General features: G+C 39.1%; 1 protein-coding gene across 1 annotated transcript; it reads left to right on the top strand.

Annotated features, from left to right (window-relative positions):
* Positions 1–11546: 11546 nt before the first annotated feature.
* LOC133748720 (vomeronasal type-1 receptor 4-like) lies at positions 11547–12512 on the top strand. Its single transcript, XM_062177652.1, has one exon. The coding sequence runs from the start codon at positions 11547–11549 to the stop codon at positions 12510–12512; it is 966 nt and encodes a 321-aa protein (XP_062033636.1).
* The last annotated feature ends 9196 nt before the right edge of the window (positions 12513–21708 follow it).

The following is a 21708-nucleotide window of genomic DNA, read 5'->3' as shown; positions in this document are numbered from 1 at the left end:
CTGCAGTAGCCCGAGACACTGGTGAAAAAGTGGCAGAAAGAGCCTAGAGGGAATGAGGCTTGAAGCTCCATGGGTGAAAGTACACCAGCCTAAATAAAATAAAATAAAATAAAATAAAATAAATAAATGGAACCAGTATGAACAAGATTCTCTCTCTCCACTCACCTTACAAAGACTAGCAAGGCGATAGAGCAGACGTCATTTTGGACATATGTAACAGCTGCACCAGCTCAGGGCTGCACCTGCCCTCAACCAAGCAGAAAAACCTGATTCTGGTGGGGAGAAATAATAGGAGACTAAGACCTAGTGAATGTGTGGAGATTATGAACTGGGATTGTGAAAAAAAAAAAAAACCTGAGGGTGTGTGGGAGAACTCATGCTATGGCTGAGACATGAGTAGTCTACGTGGGAGACCCCACAAATTCAGGTGGCTTTGGCTACACAGTGAGAGACATTGCAGGGGAATCTGAGCTTACACTGAGGACTGCACAGATGCTTTGTGTGGTCCCTGGGACAGAGCAAATATTATACCCACTGGGGCTAGCACTCAGGCACTGATTGCCATCAGGAGAAGAGCTCAGCTGAGTGGAATGACTTCCCTTCTGAATTAAAAAAGGAGAGAGATTTACCATGCCAAACCTGGGTGTGTCACCTTTGACACACCCTTAACCATGAAGAACTGAACAGAGCTCTCAGGCCACACCCATCACAAGCCTCTAGAGATTCATGAAAATTAGAAAGTCCACTTAATATAGAGTCATAGTATAATGAGAAAAGCCAACAGTGAGGAAGAAAAAAAAAAGAACCAAAGAATAACTCCACATTGCCAAACAACAAATGCAGAAACCGAGGAAACAAGAACAAAGAAGGCTGGTGCCATGGCTCAATAGGCTAATCCTCCACCTGTGGCACCAGCACACCGGGTTCTAGTTCCGGTCAGGGCACTGGATTCTGTCCCGGTTGCCCCTCTTCCAGGCCAGCTCTCTGCTGTGGCCCGGGAGTGCAGTGGAGGATGGCCCAAGTACTTGGGCCCTGCACCCATATGGGAGACCAGGAGAAGCACCTGGCTCCTGGCTTTGGATCAGCGCAGTGTGCCGGCCGCAGCGGCCATTGAGGGGTGAGCCAACAGTAAAGGAAGACCTTTCTCTTCTGTCTCTGTCTCTCTCTCTCTCACTGTCCACTCTGCCTGTTAAAAAATTTAAAAAAAAGAACAAAGAAGATATCATGACACTCCCAAATGAACATGGCACTCCAATACAAGATTTTGAAGATGATGAGATAGGAGAAATGCAAGATGCAGATTTCAAAAAAATTTATGATAAGAACATTTAGAAGTTATAAAAAACAAAAGCATGAACTACAGAAATCCATACAGGAAAGGACAGAAAATCTCTCTCATGAAAATGAAATCTTAAGGAGGAATCAAAATGAAATGAGGAATTTAGTAGAACGTGAAATTGAGATATTGAAGAGAAATCAAAATGAAATGAAGAATTCAATAGAACAAATGATGGACACATTAGAGAGCCTTAAAAACAGAATCAGTGAGAAAGAAGAGAGAATATTGGACTTAGAAGACAGAGCATAGGAAAGCATTCAGTCAAACCAAAGAAAAGAAGAGGAAATTATAAATGTAAAAATATTGTTGGGAATCTACAGGATACTGTTAAAAAACCCAACATTCGGGTTCTAGGAGTTTCTGAAGGCATGGAGAGAGAGAAAGGATTACAAGGCCTTTTTAGTGAGATACTACCAGAAAACTTCCTGGGTTTGGAGAAGGACAGAGACATCCAAGTACAGGAAGCGCCTAGAACTCATAATAAACATGACCAAAAGAGATCCTTACCACAACACATGGTAATCAAACTCATCACAGTGAAACATAAAGAAAAGATTCTAAATGTGCAAGAGAGAAACACCATATTACTCTCAGAGGATCTCCAATGAGACTGACAGCAGACTTCTCATCAGAGACCCTACAGGCTCGGAGGGAATGGTGAGATATAGCCCAAGTACTAAGAGGAAAAAAACTGCCAGCCCAGAATATTATATCCTGCAAAGCTCTCATTTGTGAATGAAGGTGAAATAAAGACCTTTCATAGCCAACATAAATTTAAAGAATTTGTGCACCTAATTACAGGGCACCAGTTTATTTAAAAGATATGGTAAGGGACTTAAAGGGAGAATTAAACTCCAATACAATAGTATTGGAGGACTTCGATACTCCACTTTCAGAAATAGATAGATCAACAGGACAGAAGATCAACAAGGAAACAGTAGATTTAATAGACAAAATGGAAATAACAGATATCTACAGAACTTTTCATCCTACACTTAAAGAATACACATTTTTCTCAGCAGTACATGTAACCTACTCTAGGACTGACCACATATTAGGCCATAAAGCAAGTCTCAGCAAATTCAAAAGAATTGGGTCATACCCTGCATGTTCTGAGACCACCATGGAATGAAGCTGGAAATTAGCAACTCAGGAATCCCTAGAGCATATGCAAACACATGGAGACTGAACAACATGCTTCTGAATAAACACTGGGTCATAAAAGAAACAAAAGAGAAATCAAAAACTTTCTGGAAGTAAATGAGGATAACAACACAACATATCCAAACTTGTGGATAGAGCAAAGGTAGTGCTAAGATGAAAGTTTATAGCAATAAGTGCCTACCTCAAGAAATTGGAAAGGCACCAAAAAATGACCTATAAATACATCTCAAGGATCTAGAAAACCAGCAGCAAAGCAGACCCAAAACTAGTAACTGATGATAAATAATTAAAATCATAGAAGAAATCAACAGAATTGAATAAAAAAATTACCAAAGATCAGCCAAACAAAGAGCTGTTTTTTTGAAAAAATAAACAACATTGAGACCCCATTGGCTCAACTAACTAAAAAAAAAAGAGAAAAGACCCAAATCAATACAATCAGAGATGAAAAAGGAAACATAACAACAGACGCCACAGAAATAAAAAGAATCATCAGAAATTACTACAAGGACTTGTATGCCAGGAAACTATTAGAAATCTATTAGAAATGGATAGATTCCTGGACACATTCAACCTACCTAAATTGAACCATGAAGACATAGAAAACCTAAACAGACCCATAACTGAGACAGAAATTGAAACAGTAATAAAGGCCCTCTCAGCAAAGAAAAGCACAGGACTGGATGGATTCACTGCTGAATTCAACCAGACATTTAAAGAAGAACTAACTCAAATTCTTGACAAACTGTTCAGAACAATCAAAAAAAGGGAATCCTCCCAAATTCTTTCTATGAAGCCAGCATCACCTTAATTCCTAAATCTGAAAAAGATGCAGGAGAGAAAGAGAATTACAGACCAATTTCGCTGATGAACATAGATGCAAAAATCCTCAATAAAATTCTGGCCAACAGAATGCAACAACACATCAGAAAAATCATCCACCCAGACCAAGTGGGATTTATCCCTGGTATGCAGGGATGGTTCAATGTTTGCAAATCAATCAATGTGATATACCACATTAACAGACTGCAGAAGAAAAATCATATGATTATCTCAATAGATGCAGAGAAAACATTCGATAAAATACAACGCCCTTTCATGATGAAAAAGCAAATTGGGTATAGAGGGAACATTCCTCAATACAATCAAGGCAATTTATGAAAAACCCTCAGCCAACATCCTAAATAATGGGGAAAAGTTGGAAGCATTTCCACTGAGATCTGGTACCAGACAGGGATGCCCACTCTCACCACTGCTATTCAATATAGTACTAGAAGTTTTAGCCAGACACATAAGCAAGAAAAAAAAATCAAAGGGATACAAATTGGGAAGGAAGCAGTCAAGGTATCCCTCTTTGCAGATGATATGATTCTTTATTTAGGGGATCCAAAGAACTCTACTAAGAGACTTTTGGAACTTATCGAAGAGTTTGGTAAAGTAGCAGGATATAAAATCAATATACAAAAAACAACAGCATTTGTTTACACAGGCAATGTCATGGCTGAGTAAGAATTTCTAAGATCAATCCCATTCACAATAGCTATAAAAGCAATCAAATACCTTGGAATAAACTTAACCAAGGTCGTTAAAGATCTCTACGATGAAAATTACAAAACCTTAAAGAAAGAAATAGAAAAGGGTACCAAAAAATGGAGAAATCTTCCATGCTCATGGATTGGGAGAATCAACATCATCAAAATGTCCATTCTCCCAAAAGCAATTTACAGATTCAATGTGATACCAATCAAAACACCAAAGGCATTCTTCTCAGATCTGGAAAAAATGACACTGAAATTCATATGGAGACACAGGAGACCTAGAATAGCTCTAGAAATCTTGTACAACAAACAAAGCTGGGGGCATCAAAATACCAGATTTCCGGATATACTACAGGGGAGTTGTAATAAAAAGAGCACGGTACTGGTATAGAAACAGATGGATAGACCAATGGAACAGAATAGAAACACCAGAAATCTGTCTTATGAGCAAAGAGAAATTCTTTAGGTGAGGTACTGCCAATACCTCTGTAATTCCCACTAATTTTTTGGTGATGAATGTGAAGTGTACCATGACCATACTGTGATCCAGTGTAATCCTGATATTGTTGGTAGTGTCAATTACAGAGTTGATGTAGGGAGACACCCACAGCATCCACCATCTGGTCTACCTGACTCAACTTCCTGTCTGGCCCTACTAGACCCCTCCACTGTTCTCTGGCCTCCTTGTTTCCTACACTCATGTCTTCTTCATACCTTACATATCCATTGGGCAAATGATTCTGTAAAGCTAAATGCTTAACTCTACTGTGATTGCATTTGGAGGTGGGAGTCCTTTGAAAGGAGATTTGGGTTACACGAGGTGATGAGATTGGAGCTCTCAAGATCAATGTCCTTGTGAGACAAGGACAAGAGCTCTCTCTCCACACCCACCTCTGTGCAAACACAGAGGAGAGGTCTGGTGAGCACACGTCAAGGTGGCAACCATTCACAAGAAAAGACTGTCTTATCATGTTGGCTCCTTGGTTGTGGAGCTCTCCAACTCCAGAAGCACAGGAAATAAATCTTTTACAAAAGTCTTATTACCTTTTACATAATATACCAGAAAATGGTATATTATTATGGCAGCTCTACTGGATTAAGATAACTCCTCAGAAATCTATGCTGTGCTAATTATAATTCCACAACTTGGCATTTCAGGAAATTTCCCCAAGCAGGGTGTGAAATACATTAATAATTTGTGTATGTTATGCATTTTAATGTTATCTAAATTGGAATTAGAAAAACATACATATACATGCATATATATACAGTTATTTTTATGGAAAGAAATATCATAGGTTATAAATGAAATATTTAAATGTTTCAACTGTGTTCTGATAAAGAAAAAACAACTATATAGAAATTCAGGTAAACTGTAAGTAAGCACAGAATTGACATTGGAGATAAGTGGATACAATCTCATATATATATTTCAATTTTAAATTTGTATTGACAAACAATACTTGCATATAGTACACATTTATGGGTATAATATGATTTTTAAATAATATTTATATTGTGGAATATTTATATCAAGTTAGGTAACAAGTTCATTACCTCAAAAAACTTTCACTGCCAAAAATTTTATGCAATGAAAGCATTTAAAAGCTAGTCCTTTACTACTGTCTCAGAGTAGTTTTTATGAAACTTTGATGTGTAAAAAGAGTTATTTGGGAATCCTGTTACATGTAGGCTATGATTTGGCAGGATTGAAGTAGAGCCAGAATTTCAGTATTCAGTAAATTCTCACTCAGCTGACCAAAAAGGGAGGAACAACACTCTAAAGAACTGGAGTAAGAAAATCAACTATTCAGAAGAAAACCAGGAAATCTTGAAAATTAAATTAAATCAGACCCAAATAAATAAAGAGCTACCTTGTGTTCCAGGATTGGAAGAATTGATATTTTTAAATGAACATATTACCACATGATCTACATGTTATACTGAATCCCTGTTGAAATCTGAATGGTATCTTTTAAAGAAGTAAAAGAAAAATTCAAAATTCAAAATTCAAAAAGTCAAAGATTCATGTAGACCCTGAGGAGCCAAAACAATATTGAGAAAGAAGAACAAAACTGGAAGTCTCACACTCAGTTTCAAATTATATTAGAAAACTATGGTATTCAAACAGTAGAGTACTGAAAGAGTTAGACAAAGATTTCATAGGAACAGAACATGGCTCTCTGAAACAACCCATCATATGCAATCCTTTAATTTTTCTTTTTCTTTTTCTTTTTTTTAAAGATTTTATTTATTTATTTGAGAGGTAGAATTACAGTGAGAGGGAGAAACAGAGAGAAAAGTCTTCTGTCCATTGGTTCACTCCCCAATGGTCACAACAGTCAGAGCTGCACCGATCCAAAGCCAGGAGCCAGGAGCTTCTTCCCAGTCTCCCATGTGGGTACAGGGGCCCAGCAACTTGGGCTATCTTCTACTGCTTTCCCAGACCTTAGCAGAGAGCTGGATTGGAAGAGGAGCAGCTGGGACTAGAACTGGCGCCCATATGGGACGCCTGCACTGCAGGCGGAGAATTAGAATACTGCATCACATCACCAGCCCCTGATCCATTAGTTTTTTCAAAATGACTACCAAGCATGCACCACTGAGGTAGGAGAATCCCTTCAATAAGTGGTACTGAGAAAAGTAGATTCACACGTAAGATGATGCATTGTACCCTTAACACATTATAAGAAAACCAGCTCAGCATACATGAAGGACTTACATTCAACATCTGACATTGATGTGGGAAGGAGAGGGAGGTACCTGGTGAGAAGAGGCTGGGGTGATGAGCTGGTTCCTGCAGCCCCACCTGCACTTCCTACCATACAGATCATACAGAGGAGTGGACTTGAACCCCATGGAATGCACCTCACTCTAGAGAATGTCCGATGTCTCCTTCAGTGTGGATTTGTCACTTTTCAAGCACACAAATCTTGCTTTTCTCTTGACTTTTACCTGCATGTTATCCTCAAATTCCTTCCTGTGTCAGAGATAAGAACCTGGACTCAGCTACCATATGAAAAAAAAAAACTCATAAAATCCTAAAGGAAAACACAGAGACAAATTTCCCTGACATTGGTCTTGCAATGAGTTTTTTTAATCTGACACCAAAACCACTGGAAAGAAATGCAAAAACAGATAATTGAGATAGCATTAAAATAAAAAGTTTCAACATGACAAAGGAAAACAATGATTATAATGTAAAAGAAACTATGAGAATAGAAAAAATATTTGAAAATGTTATATATGACAATGTACTAAGTCCAAATCAAATCAAGAATGCCTACAACTCAGTGGTAAAATAACAAACAATAAGAATCTAAAATGGGCAAAGTACCTGAATAGATATTTTTTCCAAGAAGACATTCCAAATGATCAACAGGTTTATGAAAAGGTGCTTAACATTTCCAATTATTAGGGACATGGAAATCAAAACCATAATCGAGACTTCACCTTATATGCTCATGGGCAGTTGCTGTTCCAAAAAATGATAACGAAAAAGCAAGGGAAGACAAGGGAAGGGAAGGGAAGGGAAGGGAAGGGAAGGGAAGGGAAGGGAAGTGGGGAGGGGAGGGGAGGGGGGAAGGAAGGAAGAAAAGAAGAAAGGAAGGAAGGGAGGAAAGTAGGGAGGGAGGGAAGACACTAAACACTAAGTATTGGGGAAACACTGGAGAGTCAATTTTTGTACATTTTTTATTGGAATGTCAACTGGGTGAAGCCATTATGGAAAACAGTACTCTAGTTCCTCAAAAACTGAAAGTGGAACTATCACATGATGCAATAATCCCACCTCTGGATACACAGCCAGAGAAACACAGTCAGGTTCTTGGAGAGAGGATCTGCATTCCTCATCATTACTGCACGTTCACAATATCCACGACATGGAAGCTACCTAAATACCTATTGCCACATGATTGGTAAAGACACTGTGATATGTAACACAGTCTATTATTTAGACTTTAAAGAGAGGGAAATCTTGGCATTCACAACAACATGGATGAATATGAAGGACATTGTGAAAGTGAAATAAGCTAGACATACATGGGCAATCAGTGCATGATCCCACTTATGTGAGGAGTCTAAAATAGGAAATTCAAGGAAGTGGAGAGTACAATGGTGGTTTTCAGAGGCTGTGGAGAGAGGGAAAAATGGAGGGATTCATCACATTATTAAATGGTCCAAGTTTGCAAGATGAAAAAGGTCTAGAATTCTGTCATCCAACACAGTAACTATGGCTAACAAGGTGGTATTACACAATGAAGTAATTAATAATAGCATAGATCTTATGTGAAGTGTCCTTTTCACAAATAGCAATGTTAACCACAAATAAAGATGGTAGAAGAAGATCTTTTTGGGTGATGGACTTTTAATGCATTGATTGCAGTGGTATTTACATGGATATTCATCTCCAGCTTCATCAGGTTGTAGATAGTACAGATGTACAGCATTCTCTATGTATGTGTCAACTGAAAAACTTTAAAAGTTTGAAATGAAAAGGCTTCCTTCATGTCCAGCATACCCCAGTAAAGTGCTTAATAGAAAACAAATGTCACCTTAACTACATCAGGAATGTTCCTCTTGATATCTAATGCAATGTATCAATGGGAGTGACACCTGATGGAAGAAATCTGCCTACAACATTATGGAACCAGTGAATGATGCCATAAACACTATGTTTTTAATTGTCAAAATATGCAGAAAATATCATCACCTTTACTTTCTGTAAGATTAATTGATGATAAGGAAAAGGCAACAATGACACAGATTTTAAATTCTGCAAGGCTACATTGGCTTATCTTAATAAATCATGTATAATTTTTAAGTTATATCACAATAAAGAAGTTGTTAACATGTCTACTTCAGGTTAAAAAATGTCTGAAATAATGAAAAGTCAAGCAGGGACCCCCCAGCACCTCTGCCCAGCACTGAGCACAGGGGCGTAACCACACTGTGCACTCTCCAATATTCTGACTCTGAAGTGTCACTTGGAAATTGGCAAGGATAAGACAGTGGATTTGGGAAAAGCAGTGGATATTTTATTCTGAAAACAAAAGGATAAATTTTAAATTACATTTTACACTTCCTCATTAACTACAAACCATTCAAGAGGAGGTAACGCGGCTTATCTGATAGTCAGGGAAAATATAAAACTTGTGACTCTCTATGGATGTTATACTGTAGCTTCTGACATCTACTGGAGATGAGAATGAAAGGTGTACACAGTAAAGGATGTTTTGCTGTGAAACCCCCATACTCCTTTGTCAGACAAATCCAGTGGTTTCTCAGGTAAACAAACCATGATCATCATGTTCGCTGTTGCACTTGTGTTTCTGAAAACATTTCTCAGGAGCATTCTCCCCATTGTTCTGCTCATTATATACATGATGCTGGGCTTAGTGGCATGAAGTTTAGCAAAGTAGTTACTTTGGGGTAGAAAGAATCTTCTGTGAATCCAGGGAGACACAGGAGCTTCACTGCCAGTCCCTCCCATGCCAGACTCAGGATCTCCTGCTCCCTCCAGGTCAGACCCTGTCTGCTCTGATGATCTAAGGACAGAGTAACTTTCAAAGACTTCAACAGCCTCTTTTTAGATAGTAATTATAGGTTATAATTGGTTTCCATAATTAGCAAGAGGAAGAGTTCACAAAATTCTCAGTACTCCACCTGACATACACTGCAGCTGCAGGTGCAGAGATGACTGCAGCTCTGCAGGGAGGTGAGGTCACAGGCCACACCTCTTATAGTGCTCCAGCTGCCTCCAGCCCACCCAGTGCTGACTGCTTGCCCTGGCAGCTGAGAGAAATTGGGGATTTTCTACATCAGCCCAAAGGAGAGAGTCTTCAATTGAGAGGCATATCATAAGTCTGGGTAAGAGTCAAGTGGGAAAAGGGGATTCTCCCATGTTTGCTCCTGGTCCTGTGCCCCAGCATACAGGGAGGAGGGATTCTGAGATGTGTGCTGAGCTAGCACAGAAACACGGGGGTCCTACACCCTACTCCAATCCCTCGTGGCTCCTGATGTACTTTGGTGTCATGCACAATGATATTGATTCTTGTTTGCTTAATGAAAATAATCATGCCATCTGGTGTTTAATGTATGTAAGGACTGTAGGTCCAAAATAAGTTTCTGTTCAATTTTCTGCACAGGACTCATCACTCTACTTTCAGAATTAGCAGAGAGGCTGCTGTGGAACCGCACATGCTTATAATGTAGACAGAGACAAACCTCAGAATCTTATAATCTTGGGATGCAAGAGTGGCTGCCAGTGTCAGCTTCTGGAATAGCAAGGTTTTCTCCAATCCTATTGTATTAATTGCCCAATGGAGGCAGTGATTATTTCCCATTGAAAATCCCCATGATTACGGTAAGATTATGTTCCTTGTTTAAGTACATGAAGCCTATTTAAGAAGAAAGTAGTGGTATCCCATAGTAATGAGTTTCAGATGTAATTTTTCACTTTTGTTCTGGACTGAAAATATTTTCATCTTAACTGCAAGCTCCACATTGTCATGTGATAAAATAAATAAGATCTGACAACAGAGATTGCATCTGCTATGCAAGGCTTACACACAATATATTTCAAAAATCTTGACTTATGGGAAAATACTTTTACTTAACTACTAGTGAAGACATAAGTATATTACATGAACATGGAAATATTTAGTTTCTACCATACTTGACTTCACCAGACTGGTATTAATGTCACTTTGTACAGACCACAGCCAATTTTCAGTACTTCATGCCATTTTTCTTGGTACAAAAGCCAACTGATGTTTCTATTGTCTTCCCCAATACAGACAACTTGGTCTAGTTTAATTACAGTTTTCAAAGAGAAAGAGTCGAGAAAATGATACTATAATCAGGTTATATGCGTCTGGGTAAGAAACCTAAATGTATAACCATTATTGATGTTATCTTATGGAATAAATCTTTATGTGTCAAGGTAAACTAATACATACAAACTATGAAAACCAATTACCAGCAGCCTAAGATAGATTGATAATACATGAAATTAGATAGGTATACATATGTGTCATTTGAAGAACACAGCTAAGTAGCTCTGTTAGAAGAATATGATGGTTAATTTCAGTACTTTAGAACAAGCCCAGCCAGGTTCAATATTTCACTTTGCACACAAAAAAGTTTAAATTTAGACAAATAACTATCCTAATGCTGTGTGCATGATCATTTTATTTCCAATGAAATGAATCCTGCAACCTTCTCATGGAGTCATTAAAAATACTGGAATTAATACATGTGTCTGTTCATGTCTGTAGTCCGTGTTGTGTAAGTAGCCTTAAAGATTATATATCCAAGTATTTGGAAACATGTTCAATAAAGAAAAATGTTAAGCAGTTATTTCTAAGGGTGAACTGGTGTAAGTAGAGAATAAGAGTATAGAATGCTGAATTTCACCTGACATTAATGCACGTGGTTTGCGTCTCATGTTCCCATACAGGAATCTCTGGCCCAGAAACAATAAACAGACACTAGGAGGAGATGGGATGATCACCGAAGATTTGACAACAGGGATGATCTTCTTATTTCAAACTGTCTCTGGAACCCTGGGGAATTTCTCTCTTCTTTCCCATTATCTCCACCTCTACTTCACAGGATGCAAGTTCAGGCCCACAGATTTGATCATCAAACACCTGACTGTAGCCAACTGCTTAGTCATTCTCTCTAGAGGAGTTCCTCAAACCATGGCAGCTTTGGGCATGAAGCATTTCCTCAGTGATACTGGGTGCAAGCTTGTGTTCTATGTGCAGAGAGTGAGCACGGATGTGTCCACTGGCACCACCTGCTTGTTGAGTATCTCCCAGGCTATCACCATCAGTCCCAGGAACACCAGATGGGCAGAGCTTAAAACAAAAGCTCTCAAATACTTCTGGTTCTGCAATATCCTCTGCTGGACGCTGAACCTGATACTAAATGCCACGGTGCCTGTGTATATGACTGGGAAAAGTAATGACAATAATACTACAAAGAAAACTGATTATGGCTACTGTCATTCTGTGAATCCTGGCAAAGTCACAGAGTCCCTGTATGTAGCCCTGATATTTTTCCGAAATATTCTCTTTGTGGGCTTCATGCTGTGGGCCAGCAGTTTCATGATTTTCACCCTGTACAGGCACAAGCAGCAGGTCCAATATATCCATAGGACCAACGTCACCTCCAAGTCCTCCCCAGAGTCCAGAGCCACCCACAGCATCCTCGTCCTGGTGAGCACCTTTGTGTCTTTGAGCACTCTCTCCTCCATCCTTCACAGTTGCTTGACTGTTTTAAGCAATCGCAGCATGTGGCTGGTGAACACCTCTGCACTAGTTGCTGGGAGTTTCCCAGCTGTGAGCCCCTACATTCTCATGAGCCATGACTCCAGAGTGCCCAGGCTCTGCTGTGCCCACACAAGAAATACAGAATCCCCTACATGGCATGAGTGTGTAAATTTTAGGTGTATTCACAATGGTTAGTTCTCTGATGCCTTTTAAAACTCATTCGTTTATTTACTTGTGAGACACAGAGCTCACCAGACTGTGATTCACTCCCCAAACATTTCTCTTGAGTCTGGATCGAGGTCAAAGCCAGAGCCAGGAACTCTATTACTTGTGCCATCAACACCACCTCCTAGTGTCTCCGTTAGCAGGTAACTGAGTTCTGGTCAGAGCTGGGTATCAAACCCAGCTAATGCGATTTTGGATATGTTCGTCTTCAGTGGCCATTTAACTGCTAGGTCGAATGCCTGCCAACCACAATGTGAGTTCTTTATTCTTGAAGCCCTCTGAATGTTTAAACACTGAAACTTGAAACAGTCCCAGGAGCAGTCTGGTGAACAAGACAGACTGAATTTTTCTCTAAATAAAAAATAAAAGTATTAGTAATTATAAATAAATTAATGTAATTATCATGTTAGTTTCAATATTGTGTTATTAGTGTTCTTGCCTCCATCAAGAAATGTAGAAATTGCTAAGAAGTTGTAGGAGTCACCTGAATCTGACACACTGAATTTTTCAGAAGTGAACAGTTATGGGAATGTGACAAAAGGTCCGTAAATCAGGGGCAACACTTTAGTGGGCATCAGAATACAGAAAAATGAAGAAATTCTCCATGGAGCAATGAATAGCACAGACGTTAGTGGAGAGAAAATGAAGTTTCCCAGAGTGGAAGCCTTGAGGATCCTGCAGTTCTGTGCATGTAGGGGATGCGTCCTCTGAACTCAGATGTTATGAAGGAGATCGGTTACTTCAATCGTTTTCATGTACAAATGGCCGGTGTGACCTGGAGTGGGGCACGGGGTAGCACGAAGCATGTTCTGCTGTTTATGAATGACACCGAGGGGCAGAGCACACTGTCCAAACACCCCAGCATGGAGGTGAGATCTGCTGGGGGAGCTTCTGTATCTTTCAGCGAAGAGGCCAGCTGGGTGTGTGGGCAAGAAACAGCTTCCATGTGCACTCCCCTGTCTCCCAGGTGAGGAAATAAGTTTATGGTGGGACCTTCCTTTAGCCTTGAACTCAGGACGAAGTAGCCACTGGGAGCCAGTCTCCTTCCCTGCCCTCACCTGGTGCTTAGTTCCAAGTGCACTGACAAATATTTTTGTGTTTCTAAGTGTCTATGTAATCATACATATGAACATATGAGTCAAATGACATCTGTATGCTGTAAATCATTAATATTGGAAGAATACAAAGTCAGATTTACAGAACAGTGCCAGTAAGAATAACACCAGCTGTGTAATCCCACTGTCTACTTACTCTGATGTGCATGTCCCCATGTGTAGGACACTACAGGAGACAAACCCTGGCTGTAAGGTCAATGGCACCTAAAGGACACCTGGAGGTCTGTCCCTCAGCTGTAGGACACAACCCAGCCTGGGGGTTCCCAGCGCTGGCCCAGGGAAGCCCAGCAGACAAGACCACCCCAGCAAACAAGCAGCTCTCACTCACTTAAAGCAAAGCTTCCCCTGCAAGCTCAGCTCCAACTCCCTTTAGGACAGAAACTCCTAGTGCCTGACCTAGGCTGAATACAGGCATAAGGAGGGGGCTGACTCACTCAGACTCTGAGACAGGTCTTTGGAAGGAGCCCCTTGTGGCCAATGGTCATCCAGCTCCTGTATCTGGACCAGGCCGCCAGCCTGCTCCCAGTATCTGGTTTGTGGCAGCCCTGCTAGAATAAAAAATTTTCTTACTTTTTCTATTTCATTTATTCTAGTTCTTTTTTAACAGTCAATATGTTCCTTATTTTCCTAAGATTTTGCTAAATCAGCTGATGAAAAGTTCATGGAATGTTTTTGCTCTTTGTCAACATATTTTAACTATTAAAATAAGGGCACTTCAAAAAGGTTCTTGGGAAAATGAAATTAACTGATAAGTTTATTTTGGTGCAAAACATCTTTTGAGGCCAAGGATGGTTGTTGCTATATGCATTTTTCACAAAGCTTTTGAAAACCCCTCACCTGCATGGGTTCCACAATTTTCACTTTGACAGTTTTATCTTCAGCAGCTACTAGTTTGTAAGCTGGAAAATATAGGATACTTCTCAGAGTTAGTCACAGTGCAGCTATCTAATACATTTAACTCTTTCTGGACAACATCATGATACTTCAGCAGTAATCTATCAACATCTTATTCTTCACATGGGCAGTACAAGGGCCCTTCATGGGATGGGTTAGAGAATGAGAGAATACTCCATGGCACACGGAGTAAATTTGTTCACCATGTGGGGGACAAAGAGGAATAATTTTACCTTCCACTCTCCAGTTTAAAAGATATGAGAAATAGGATTGAAATAAGCAACCTGAAAATGCTTTGCTTGGTGTTCATTCTCTTCCTGGAGCAGAATGTTCACGAGCTGAGACTTTGAGAGATCTGAAAATGTGGCACCATTCTTTGATTGAGTTGAAAGCAGCCAGCAAGCTGCTGGACACTAACCGGATGGGCCTGGCTTGTGCCATCCTTGCTAGCACAGAGTTGTACTCACACACTGTGTTCCCTGGTAACTTCCCTCTCTTCTCAGAATTAAACTCTGATGCTCTGTTAAAGCAATGTGTTAAAGTAATCTAAAAACAAAAAGCAATTCAAATCAATTGGCAATCTACAAAAAGAGTTAAAGATTTTAAAAGCTATTATTAAAATTGCTATATTGGTCTATTATGCTATGTTATATGTGTGTACATATTGTATGTCCACATAGCAAATTTTATTAAGAGTTTTATTTTAAATGGCTTATAGGTAAGATTGTCCATAAATTTAAGCTGCTAAAATCAATCAAAGATACATTTTAATTTGTGTGACCTGAATCTGTGTATCATATGTTTTAAACTTGTTGGTAGAAAGAAACTAAAAACATTTTATATGGTTGTGCTTAAGTTTTCTGGTTAAACAAACTACACCATGTTAGATATTTAAGAGGTGTTTTCAAATCCATGTTGGAGATAATTTATGTGTTTTTTTTTTTTTTTTTGCTGTGGTGATTTTTTTCTCGTTATACTATGCCTCTAAGTGGGCTGTCTGCTTTGATGGATCCTTAGAGGCTGTGACGGGTGTGGCCAGAGAGCTCTGCTTGATTCTTCAGGTTTAAGGCTGTGCAAAAAGTGACTCACCCAGATTTTTCTCTCCCTTGCTCCTTGCTGGATCTCTCTCTCTCTCTCTCTCTCTCTCTTTTTTTTTTTTTCTGACTCAGTTGGGAAGTAATTCCGCACAGCTGAGTGGAATTGAGGGTAGTTGAAATCTGGCCTCTGTGAGTATTCGTTTGATCTACCCCTGGGACCACACAAAGAGTTTATGCAGCCCTCAATGTGTTCTCAAGTTTCGCCATAGTCCCAAAGTTACTGAGTTTGTGTACTCGTTGCCGCTTTACATATGTAAAATGGCTCCTGCTCTTTGTTTTGCTCGGCTTTGTTAGGTGAGTGGAGAGAGAGGCCTCTGCCTTTCCCCACCAATGTCTCGGGTTTCTGAGGTTTTTGTGTTACCTCCAGTTCCTGCGCTGGCGAGATTCTGTGGCTCAGCTCCCGTGGCTGGGCTTCCACCACGCGGTGGGCTCCCCGTAGGTCCTCTGTGTCACATCCACTAGATCCGGAAGCGTTTCCTCTGCAGTTTTTTTCTTGAGTCTTTTCCTGAGGCTACAGTAATTCCACTTTTATGAAACTATATTTTCCCAGACTATCAGCGCATGTCCTCACTATCCACCATCTTGGCTCCGCCCCCGTAGCATGCTGTTTTGAAAACAACTGCCCTGTAGTATGTCCTGAAATCTGGTATTGTGATGCCTCTGGCTTTGTTTTTGTTGTACAGGATTGCTTTAGCTATTCGAGGTCTCCTGTGTCTCCATATGAATCTCAGCATAATTTTTCCAGATCCGAGAAGAATGTCTTTAGTATTTTGATTGGTGTCACATTGAATGTATAAATTGCTTTTGGGAGAATGGACATTTTGATGATGTTGATTCTCCCAATCCATGAGCATGGAAGATTTTTCCATTTTTTGGTATCCTCTTCTATTTCTTTCCTTAAGGTTTTATAATTCTCTTCATAGAGATTTTTAATGTCCTTGGTTAAGTTTATGCCAAGGTATTTGTTTTTATAGCTATTGTGAATGGGATTGATCTTAGAAGTTCTTCCTCAGCCGTGGCATTGCCTGTGTATACAAAGACTATTGTTTTTTGTGCATTGATTTTATATCCTGCTACATTGCCAAACTCTTCTATGAGTTCCAATAGTCTCTTAGTAGAGTTCTTTGGATCCCCTAAATAAAGAATCATGTCATCTGCAAAGAGGGATTGCTTGAGTTCTTCCTTCCCAATTTGTATCCCTTTAATTTCTTTCTCTTGCCTAATTGATCTGGCTAAAACTACCAGTACTATTTTGAATAGCAATGGTGAGAGTGTGCATCCCTGTCTGGTACCAGATCTCAGTGGAAATGCTTCCAACTTTTCCACATTCAATAGGATGCTGGCTGTGGGTTTTTCATATATTGCTTTGATTGTATTGAGGAACAACATTCAATCAATTTTTAAAATGTCTAGTAAACAATTTTGATGTTACACACCTTACTGGAATTTGCTTCCTATTTAAATTTCAAAACAACACCTTCTGTACAACCCCTCAATCAAAGACCAGAATGTGGTCAGCACTCCCCAGCCCATACACCACATTCTGGTCCCTACTTGTAGCTACCTCCCTTGGGAAACATGAGTCAATTCAACTTTCCACATCTCTTTTGTGTTATAATTGAAATGATACAAGAAGAATCTGGACTTTTTCGTTCTGATGTGTCTCATGTTAATTATTCATTGCCTTTACTGCAGAAGATTCTGCTGAGTGGATAGCCAACAACCAATATAGTCCAGTGCTACTGATGGTACTGTATGGTTTTCAGGTTGAGTTACAAGAAACAGTGCCAGGTGTAAATTTAGAACTCATCTGTCGTTGAATGTGTATGAAAGTCTGTTGGTATATACATTGCAGGGGATCATTATGTCAAAGATTTACCTCTGTTCAACTGTAAATGATGCTGCAAAACATTTCAACAGTTTGCACCCACACAGATAAAGTATAAAGTACTGTTTGAAGATTGGTTTTACTGTTAATTCTCATAGTACAACACACTAAGGACAGAGATACTAATCAAAGTGGAAGTTCTCTCCTCCCTTCAGAAAAAGGTACCTCCTCCTTTGATGCCCATTCTTTCCGCTGGGATCTCACTCACAGAGATCTTTCATTTGGGTTATTTATTTGCCAGTGTCTTGGCTTTCCATGCCTGCGATACTCTCATGGGCTTTTTAGCCAGATCTGAATGCCTTAAGGGCTGATTCTGAGGCCAGAGGCTGCAAAATATTTCTGAAACCTTCTTCTATTCCTTCTAACATGTTTCACCAATTTTCTTTTTCTCCTGCTCAAGTTGTTTACTTATATTTCTGTTTTAAAAATGTTTGGAGGTACCAATTTCAAATACATTATCATTAAAGGCTTAAAAGTTCTACTAAATAAAGAGTTCAATAAATTATCGACCAGAAGTGCATAGGACTTCTACTTAATCTAGAATAGTTAACATTGAAGAATTTCAATCATTTAAATTTTAGCTCTTGATGGTGTATGGTACTTTCATGAAGTGGTTTATTTGATCTTTTTTTGTTACTAAGGAAATTATCTCTTCACCCGTAAAGTAGAATTTGAGTATGCTTTTTTGGAAAGCTTAGTTTGGTTTAGTTTCCTAGTTATCGTTTATTTTGTCTGTTTTTTGCTACTGGTTTATCAGCACTCAGGAGTACTGCAGAAACTTCTTTCTTGACGCTGGTCCATCTCTCTCTCTCTTTCCCTTTCTCTCTCTGTCTCTCTCATTGATTTTTTAAATTGAAGATCAGTTCTTAAATTTGAAATGATCTAAATGGTCATTTGCTTTATTATATTCTGTGTGAAGAATCTATTCTGTTCCAAGACCACACAGATTCCTCTAATTTCTTCTAGAAATTCCACTGTTCACCTTGGAAATTTTATCTAGGTCTTCATTCTGAGCCAACTGCTTATGTCCTACAAAACAATGTTATAATTTTCCTATATGACTGTGCAATTTCTGTTCATTTAGAAAATGTCATACTGTGGCTTGCTTCTCACACCTGCTGTTGCTTCCAGTAAACATCACATCATAGTAGGAACTGACTTGTCCATGATGGCTACATTTCTCCTTGCTGACATACATTGTACCAATCCCTCAGAGACACCAAAGAAGTTGCTGGGGCTGGTGTTGTGGTTAAGTGGGATAAGCCACAGCCTGTAATGCTTGCATGCCATATCAGAGCACCAGTTCATGAGCTGGCTGCTCCTCTTCCAAGCCAGCTTCCTGCTAATGTGCCTAGGAAATCAACAGAAGATGGACCAAACACTTTGATGCCTGCCACCTGTATGTAAAATCCATATGAAAACCTGGATCCTGGCCGGTGCCATGGCTCAATAGGCTAATCCTTCGCCTAGCGGCACCGGCACACCGGGTTCTAGTCCCGGTCGGGGCACTAGATTCTGTCCCGGTTGCCCCTCTTCCAGGCCAGCTCTCTGCTATGGCCCGGGAGTGCAGTGGAGGATGATGGCCCAAGTGCTTGGGTCCTGCACCCCATGGGAGACCAGGATAAGCATCTGGCTCCTGCCTTTGGATCAGTGCGGCACGCCGGCCGCAGCACACCAGCTGCGGCAGCCATTGGAGGGTGAACCAGCGGCAAAAAGGAAGACCTTTCTCTCTGTCTCTCTCTCTCACTGTCCACTTGGCCTGTTAAAAAAAATCTAGATCCTGGATTCAATCTGGCCCAACAAAGTCCTTGCAGCCACTGGGGGAGTGAATCAGCAGGTGGAAAATCTCTCTCTCTTGCTGTTTCTTCCTCTTTCTCTCTCTATTGCTCTATATTTCAAAAAAAAAAAACTTTAATAAACCAAGGTACTGGTGTCCAGAATTTTATGTGTCTTTTTTCTCTGCTATTCAGTTCATTTATGTTTTAACAGCAGAAGTCTACCATGTGGGAGTCATTTTGCTCATGTAGTGCTCACATTATCTCCACAATTTATCAGCTTCTGTTCCTAGTATCTTTTCAAGAAGTTTTGTGTAACAAATCATCTCGAAAGATGAAAGCAGGTTCATAATGGGGAGTAAAGACAGATGGTATACAAGACCAATATAACAAAGCTAACACATCACACTTTAAGGGAAAATATATTTCCTTCATTTTGATAAAGATGGGATGATGATAAATATATGACATTCTGGAAATGGGAAGGGCAAGACCCTTTGTGGGATGGGTTACTGGATGAAATAAGGTTCTATTACAATGGATAAATTTATTTTCCACATGAGGACAAGGAGAATAAAGCAATCTCCGTTCACCTCTTCATAAGGTGTGAGAAATTGTATTGCCATACATATGAAAACTCTATCTACTGAATATTACAAAATTTGTCTGACTTTCTTTTAACAATAACTTTGTATTTTGCTTCTTTTCCTTGTTGGTTGTATATTATTTTAAAAATTACATACAATGTTCTCCTATATTATTGCTATGTTTCATATACATCTTTTGAAATAATATGCAATTTAATATAGTAATAAATTAGGTCTAGTTTCAATAAGAGTAATTCGCTCTGCCTTGTCCAAATACCAATGAAGTCTATGGTCACAAAAGGCTTTCATAGCCTTGGCAGCCCATGGCAAGAGCCTCGGGTGATCACTTATGTCATAAATAAGAGTATTAATTGTTAAAGGAACAACAGAAGTTACTATGCATTTGCTCCCCATGTAGGACCTCTGGCCCTAATGAATTGTACTATGAGAATCGACTGCAAATTTTCTTCCCAAATTGTGCTCTATATGTGGTATGTGCACATCGGTGCAAACTGTTGAAATCTATGCTAAACATGGTGTTGGTCCTCTATATAAAATCAAACTAAAATTGAACCATAGTGAAGAAGGAGATGGGAGACAGAGCGCGAGGTGTGATGGGAGTTGGGCGGGGGTGGCATATGGAGGAAAGAACCACTATATTCCTAAAGTTGTATCTATGAAAAAATGCATTCATTAAATAAAAACCTTATAAAAAAGAGTAGTTAGTTCTACTTATACTTAATATAAAAATGATGTCGTTTGGATTGGGTTTTCTAATTCATACGTTGTCATATTTTTGGTACACCTTCTATGTCTCCATTTTCAGTATTAAATACATTTGTGTTAATAATTAAATAATTGTAAATTTTACCCCTTTTGATATTGCATTTTCAATATTTCTTAAGTTTTAGTCTATAAATATTATCAAACTTTTAAAGCTAATAACGGTACAAATATTAATGCTTTTACTCCTCCTGGATAACAGAATGGCAAATCCAACACTAATTAATTAATTTTCTAAATTTGATGCTTTCTAAAATTATTTTACTGTCCCACACACAAGTGAAATTTCATGGGTTGAGTCAGTCTCCATTCACAACACTTTATACAACACAGAATGCAGTCAGTGTCTCTCAACCCTCAAAGCCTCATTTCACCACATTATTCTGATGTCTAAGAGCAAGGATGAAATTCTGTATGTTTGGCTACTTTTCTTTTCAATTTATATAAGTGATATAATACAGAATTTGCTAATATAAGGCTCTTTTCGTTTCTAGATTGCTTGGGAATTTATCAGTATTGCATGTGTTGTTGTGCATTAGATATTAACATTGCTGTAGAGACTGCATTGTGTTAATAATTAGCAGCAATTTCTTCATTGCTGTGTAGATGTTTATGTGAGAGGCTTTCAGGTGGGGCTGTCAGGATCACTGCTTGTAGGGAAATGAAGATTTCTAAGTGGAGATTTGTTCATATGGTGAACACATTCAAATATGCTTTTCGTGCATACATGGTAGTGGAATTATTACATCATAGATTGAAATATGTTATGCTTTATTAAAGCCAATTAAATAGTTTCCCAAAAGTTCTTTTCACCTTTTTTTCAATTTTTTCCCCAAATTTTCAGACTCATTAGCCACGTATGTGCTTCTTGGGTGGCCCACATACTACCTAAAATTAGTAATCTCCAATTTTCATTTTTATTTTCTTACTGGTTTCAGTCACTTTCATTGTGTTTCCTTGATTACTAAGAAAGTCCAATATCTTTGTACATATTTAGCATTTGCTTGAAGTGTCTTTTAAGTTGTTT

The sequence above is a fragment of the Lepus europaeus genome, chromosome 19 (assembly GCF_033115175.1).
Source record: "Lepus europaeus isolate LE1 chromosome 19, mLepTim1.pri, whole genome shotgun sequence".
In the NCBI taxonomy this organism is placed as follows: domain Eukaryota; kingdom Metazoa; phylum Chordata; class Mammalia; order Lagomorpha; family Leporidae; genus Lepus; species Lepus europaeus.
The sequence above is the reverse complement of the archived record's forward strand: the minus strand, read 5'-3'. Positions and strand labels throughout refer to the sequence as shown.

Coding starts and splice junctions, on each gene's coding strand:
- LOC133748720 (XM_062177652.1), top strand. CDS start 11,547: ATGATCACCGAAGATTTGACAACAGGGATGATCTTCTTATTTCAAACT.